Below are 7,500 nucleotides of genomic sequence, written 5' to 3' on the forward strand. Positions count from 1 at the left end.
GAAACTCGGATAAAATCCGAGCCCCAGATGGGATTTGAACCCACGAGCCTCCGTGATATAGTCCGATGCTCTAACCACTGAGCTACTGGAGACTCTATGGTGAGCAAGGTCGAAATGTGGGTCTTTGACTCGAGCTGCATCACGCAGCTACAGAGTCAAATAACGGCAGCATAGCTCATATTAAGTGCATCACGCAGTCACATTAAAGCATATCTACGATGCGGCCAACCAACCACCCAAGTGAGCAAATGTGAGAATGATATACACAGTAAATGAAATGGTGACAGTGGAAACCACTGGAAACTCGTGATGCGTGATGCAGTTATGAGCTATGCTGTCAGTCATTTGACTCTGTAGCTGCGTGATGCAGCTCGAGTCAATACCCACATTTCACCCTTGCTCGCCATAGAGTCTCCAGTAGCTCAGTGGTTAGAGCATCCGACTAGATCACAGAAGGTCGTGGTTTCAAATCCCATCTGGGGCTCGGATTTTTTCCGAGTTTCCAGTGGTTTCCAATAAATTCTTATACATAAAGAAGTAAATGATAACCCTAAACACCCAAATACTAAAGCCTGGACGCATGATTGTAAATACATGTTGGTATGTACATTTATTGAGGTAGATTTCATAGAAACTTTGTATTCTATTCCATAAAGAGCTGGACTATCTCGTCATACTGTGATCCTGGACGTAAATGTGCTGCAGTAAACAATGCTTCCACTTGCAGTTCCATCAGAAGTTTACGTTATGCAGGTTAACGTGGCTCACGTAAAACCAAATTTAGTATTTTTTTAATTATTAATTGCATAAGAACATGAACATACACACAGTCAGTGATATTGGCCTGTTTGTCTCAAAAAGTAACGAGTTTTAATTTTTTACAAAGATATGTTAAAGAATTGGAAGTCTGACGAAGGAAGCACCAAAGAGAAGCTTGAAAATATGGAAGGTGTGTGGCACTGAAACAATTAATGACTGTACAGAATAGAAAAAAAAAACCGTGCAGAAAGGAAGAAAAAAGCTGACACTAATGATTATTCAATACCTACTTTGAACCCTCTAACCCTTGAATGGCCTCCATTGATAAGTAAAGTTGTTTGGTGTTAGAGTAAAATCTATCAGTGTCACTGAGGAGGAAAGAGATAAAGGCGACATTCATGAGTGGATTTTCATGTTGTTAACCCATTTACCACTCAACTCAGGTCACCCAATTTCACAACTGCTGAAAAGGGTCTCATTCACTGTCCATTGTAGTGTTGTGTTAGAGAGAGACTTTTAGGTGAAACAAACCAATAAAGAACAATGCGGTAATTATTATCTTGTTTCTTATTTTAATCCAGAAATGGTGAAGTCAGAAGTCAGAGAAGTGAAAGGTGTGTTTATTAATTTTAATGAAACAACCATCGTACACCTTGTTCCAAAATGGCGGCCATTTTAGTATTCGACCCTTTGTTTCCTTGAAACTTGGCCCTTTTGGCCTCGCTTTCAATCGTACAATTCAAAAGAATAACTGCATTTAACCTTGAATGAGGCCCAAAGGGCCAATTTGCAATCAAACCAAAAATACTAAAATGGTGGCCATTTTGGAATAAAGTATAATTATAATAAATTGTGATTTATACATGTAGTAACAGCTGAAGAACTACAATAGAAGTCTCACTTGTGTATTTACTTGGCTACATGTTACACTGTACGTGGCTGCAGTTATGTGATCACTTAAATAATAGGGTGGATTGAGTAGTAGAATTCAGAATTCAAAACCCAAAATTAAGATGAATAATTGAATAAGATGGAAAGAACATTGATTGAAATGTTTGGCTTCATGAAAATCGTTTCTGGTTTTCTTCAGAAAATCATAATAGGATCAATGAGATTAGAGGATGGAGATTTTATGCATAGTTTATGCATGTGGAATTTTTAAAGGAGTAACAAACCAGATGATGCCCATTTTGTATTGCTGGGAAGTGATCAACTAGCTGGCTAGGATAAAATTCTCTGGGTTAAAAAAATTATTGGAGGCGGATTTAGAGCCACCTTAAATTTTCCAATCATAAAGGTAGCTCTAAATACACTCCTGAGAAATTTTTAACTTTGCAAAGTGTTACTTTACTGCAATAGTAATCGGGGGTAGAAGAAGAATCCTGAATCATGAATCACAGTGGTTATGGGTGGTTAAATTACAAGGAATGATGAACGTTTGTGTTCAAGGCTTGGGAATCATGAATTACGAGAGATGGTTAAAAGAATCACAAATAACAAATTGTTAATGAAGCATGAATCCATTGGGCTAAAAAATGACAGGAATCACCAATATTGAAGGTCAAACAAATGATTCCGTTTCCACCCCCCATAATAAAATTAATAGGGGTCACCACGAATTAGTTTTCAGGCACATGTACATGACATTGTATAAGGATGTCAAGACAAAATATTGGGTAGATTTCTTGTTGCTATAATTATGGTAAACAATTACATCACAATATCTATCACATTTTGTTGAAAGACAAGTGTTTTTTCTTTTTCACATAGTACCACAACATAGGTGCATGGTGATACAGGGTCGTAGAGTCTGCCCTAATAATGGTTTTGTTTTGAGCCTTTTTAATCTTTTTTCCTCACCTCATGGAAGAGAGGAGAGGGAGATACAAAAGACAAATTCAAACTCAAATGGAAATGCTGCCTGATAATGGGAAATAATTTTTTCAAAGTATGCCATTGATGTGTTTTTTTCCTGTTGTTGTTGTTTTGCATTTTGCGATAATTAAATTAATTTTCATAAAGTGCCCTTTCTTGTGATTTGTCTCACCAACTAGCAAACTGAATTGTACTTATGATTATTTAATTTTAACACATTACTGACAGGGGGTGCTCGTCGAAAATTTTGAAAAGAACCCCGAAGAGGTATAAGATCCTGTCTTGTGGGCGTGGCATGAAATTTTTTTCACCCCTAAGAGGTAGCAAATTATAGGTTTTAACTAGACAAAATTAAAAATTAGTTTATTGTCAAATGTCTGCTGTGATAATGTTCGGCTCAACACCCTAAAAGGTGCCACTAAAGCTCCTGCTGTGGACCTTTTGAGGCTGAACACCCTAAGAGGTACGAAAACCGCTTTTTTTAACCCCTAAAAGGTACGACAAGCACTCCCATCCTTTCCCCCCTCCCTCCCCCGGGGAAAATGTCTTGTCGGGCCTTGTCAGCTAGTGTACGGTGGACCAAGATTTTTTGTCGGGCTTCACGCGCACTGCAACCAATTGGGAAGTGTCAAAAGAGTCACGTGAGCAAGTGTATTTTTCAACATGGCGGAGATCGGAGAGACTTTTCGACATCTGAAAAAGAGGATAAGCTCGTTGCAAGCTTTTGGATAGTCGGCCCCAAGCCTCAGTGCAGTTAGTCGTGAAAAAAAGTCGGCTATTGCACGGCAAGCTGGTGGCCTTTCAGCCAATTTTTCCCAGATAAAAAATCTTTGGTGGCTCAGGATTTCCTGACCCTTCCAGTGCACCACCGGCGCACAGGATTAGGTGACACGTTGTCATTGTCAATCCTATTCTTGACCTGGTTTGTTTGTTGTGCCAGATCTTGACATGTCCTTTAGTTTCTCTGTTTCTTTAATTTCTTCTTCCTCGTTCTTTCTTTCTGGAAGGTAGAGTACCTCTTCTTTTCCAATGGAGTTTTATTGGTAGTATGAGTGCCATAAAGATAATTACAGACCCATCTCTATCCTCTCAAATTTTTTAGTAAAATGTTTGAAAAAGCTATGTATCATCATCTCTATAAATACGTGGAAAATTTTAAGATTCTCTATCCACTTCAGTTTGGTTTTAGGGAAAATTGTTCTACTATACATGCACTTATTTCGATCACTGAATCCATCTGCCACTCCATTGATAATAACGAATTAGGTTGTGGTAGATTCATTGATTACAAAAAAGCCTTTAATACGGTTAATCTCAGAATCCTATTAACTAAGCTCAACCATTATAGAATAATAGGTAATGCACTTGAATCGTTTGAATCTTATCTATCCCACAGACTGCATTATGTATTTGTTAATGGTCATAACTCAATTTCTCAGCCAGTTACTTGTGGTGTTCCCCAAGGATCCATTCTTGGACCCCTTTTATTCTTACTATATGTAAACGACCTCCCAAACCCCTCAAGCCTACTAACATTTGACTTATTTGCTGATGATGCTAATCTTCAGTAGAAACCTTAACCAAGTTGAAGTAACTCTAAATCAATAACTCAAATCTGTTGCTGACTGGCTGAAGTGCAATCGCTAAGTGTGCAGTATCTCAAAAACTAATCTTTTCCTCTTTCACTCAAACAAACTTAAGTCTGACCTGTCATTTTGCGTTAAAATTGATGATGAATGTATTAAACAAGTTGACTCAGCTAAGTACTTGTGTGTAATTTTTGATGAGAATCTAACATGGAAAAGCACATAAATAAACTTTGTCTCAAACTATCCAAGACCGTGGGTATCTTGTCAAAAGTAAGACATTTTGTCAATCAAGATATTCTTATTAATATGCTCCACTACTCTCTTATTTATCCTTTTCTTATCTGTTGTGTTCATGTTTGGGTCTTGACATTTCCCTCGTTTTTAACACCATTACTTGTTATCCAAAAGTAAGCAATAAGAATTATAACCTTCTCCGAACCAAGATCCCATTCTGCAGCCCTCTTTAAATATCTCAACTTACTTGACATTAATGATATCATCACATTACAGGTACCCTCTTTTGTTTATCATTGGTCTCACAGACTATTACTTTCGCCTCTTCTTTTCACTCCCACTCCACTCGCAAGTCTTGTAATGGCCATTTTTATGTCACTTCTGTCAACACTACCCAATATGGATGACGTTCCATAAAATTCACTGGCTCTCGTCGTTGCTATTCTTTGCCCTCGTCTGTCAGTAAGTCAAATTCTCTTTCGCTATTTCGTAACACCCTCAAGAACTCTATGCTTCATTCTTACACTCCTTGATTACTAGCCTAGCGTATGAAGAGATCTTTTTTTATCTTAAGGAACGAACTTTTCTCTGTGTTCACCTTGTATGTATTTTTTTCTCTCTTTTTCTTATTTGTTGGGGTCATCCACTAGATTTGCCATTTCTGCTTGGATGATCATAACTCACTCGTTATCAAGATATTTGTACTTAATTTCCTTTGTTCATGACTTTTCTTTGTGAATCTCAACTGTCTTATTCTGTACTTGTTTGTTGTTTTGAATTGAGTTAAATAACTTATCTCATCTGATCTGAATCCCGTGACTCTGGATCTCTCATCTTTTTGCGTCTCCTTGATGAACTGTCTGTGCAATGCCTTATTCCTATACTATGTACTCAGTTAGCCTGCGTAAAAACTGAAAAGAAGACGTCTTTCATGACTGGATGCAAAAATTGCCAGCTATCGGCCCTGGTACGTCACATGAATCCGGTGAATCACAAAATTACCGCAACAGTATTGCTTCAGCAAGAGCGGTTCAAAGCTGCCAGTGACAATGCTAGATAGGAACACCTCAGTGATTACGACATAATAATTTGTCAAGAATTTATGACGTTGATTGATACTAGTTACAGTATTCAATTATGTCTTGAGCTATTTTCCAAAGAAAAATGTAAATGTGACCCTATTTGGGAAAAGCAGGCTTAACGAAAATAGCGTTGAAGCGTTTTTCCGTTGTAATGCATTTTCAACGCATTGAAAATGCGTTGAAGAGCATTTCCATTGCGTTTTAAAACGTTGGCAATGTTTTTCAACGGAACCGAAATGCGTTGCAAATCCATTTCAAAATCATTTCAAAACATTGTCAATGCGTTGTCAAACATTGACAACGCGTTTAATGCAACCGCCACGGGCCGTTTCACCGCTACTATTAGTTACTACGAAATCTTTACAACGAATTGTTAACCCGTTAGCATGAACTCTAGCACGTACGTATCGGTTTGAATTTGAGCAGAAACATCAAATACATGGAGTTTTCCTGTAATTTTGCAGAGAACGCGGCTAAGTGTAAAACTCAACTATCCTATGGCTGCTGTCACTTACTTTTTTGGATTCAGTTCTTACGGTGTTGAACGAAATTATGGCGGTAAAAAGACTGTCTGATACATGCGTGTGTTTCAAATGACATTCGATTTGAACAATCGATCGAGTCTTAAATTTCACTGAATTCAAATCAACCGTTTCTTTGTGAAAAACTTTTATTTTTGGTTTTACGCTTTATTGTTTATCGTTTTGAGATAACACTTTATGTGTAACCAATACGAAAAATCGGGCCGATAAATTGATCCTGAGAATTTCAGTTGGCAACTGCAACAAAATACCGCAACATAACAAACATGATTTGTATGGCACATGGATAACAAAGGAATGTCAACGTTGCGCACGAGCGATCACGAATTTGAACTGCTGATACAGAATAAATTTTGTTCTGCGGGCCTCTTAAAATTGCTTTTACACCAGTGCAGATTAAACCGTTTTGCGGTTAAGTTATCAAAACGGTCAGTTCGCCAACCATTGCAATAAAACACCATAAAGATACAAGGCGCAAAACGAGCCATAACATGAGCTAACATGTGGCGCGCCTTTGTCTGCCTCAGTGTCTGCTTCGTAATGTTTGTATAAAATCACCAGGGAAAATAAATAACCATTAATAACCATTCCCTTGGGTAGCAAGTGAAGACGTCATCAGAAATGCTTAAAATACTAAATAGGAGTGAAATTTCCTGAAACGCAATCATTTGCCAAGTGCGAGGCAAGGCTACGTCGATAAAAAAATATCTTTGTCAAATGCGTGGTGTGCGTGACTTGGGATGATGAGTTGAGAACGATGAAAATTGCGATACCGTCGGTTACATTTAATCGTGAACAGCTTGATGCATTTCAAAGACTTTTTGAAGCTTACTCTTTGCTTTCGAAGCCAATGAAATCGAAAAGTTTACTTAAAATTTATGACAGAAAAAATATTGAACTAATTAGTGGCAAGCTCGGGGGCGAGGCGCCAAACAAATCACGCCAACATTTTCTTTTTCAACGTTTATATTTCTGGTGGGTATAAATATTGGCTGTTGCTTCGCAAAAGTTTTAATGTAAGTTGCAACAAATTGCTCTTTATTAATCAAACAAAATCAAATTCTCTCAGATGCAGAATTTTGATGTTCAATTGAATTTGTTGTTGGTAAATAAACCGCTATTGCTTGTGTTGCCGGTGTTAAGCTTATTACAACGGGGCGAAACGTTGTCCTTTGTTTTCAACGTTTTGTGCAGAATTTGTATCAAACGTTGGAAAAAGTTGCCAACGCGTTGGCAACGCGTTTTTCATCCATTCTTAAACATTTGTTGAACATTGTCAACGATTTTACAGTGGACTGAATAACATTACAAATGCGTTGAGAACCATTATCAATGCGTTGTAATGCATTATCAACGCGTTTAAAATGCATTGAAAATGCATTACAACGCTATTTTCGTTAAGCCCGGTTTTCCCAAATA

General features: G+C 37.6%; 1 protein-coding gene across 2 annotated transcripts in view; it reads left to right on the forward strand.

The window, feature by feature from the left end:
- Nucleotides 1-7,500, forward strand: part of LOC137976442 (NLR family CARD domain-containing protein 3-like) — a 405,642-nt gene that overhangs the window by 107,325 nt on the left and 290,817 nt on the right. For both annotated transcript variants that reach the window (XM_068823791.1, XM_068823792.1), the window contains exons 6-7: nt 887-949; nt 1,341-1,373. In XM_068823791.1, coding sequence (XP_068679892.1) covers nt 887-949; nt 1,341-1,373 — 96 coding nt within the window. The remainder of the gene's footprint in view (nt 1-886; nt 950-1,340; nt 1,374-7,500) is intronic.

The sequence above is a fragment of the Montipora foliosa genome, chromosome 11 (assembly GCF_036669935.1).
Source record: "Montipora foliosa isolate CH-2021 chromosome 11, ASM3666993v2, whole genome shotgun sequence".
NCBI classification, from domain to species: domain Eukaryota; kingdom Metazoa; phylum Cnidaria; class Anthozoa; order Scleractinia; family Acroporidae; genus Montipora; species Montipora foliosa.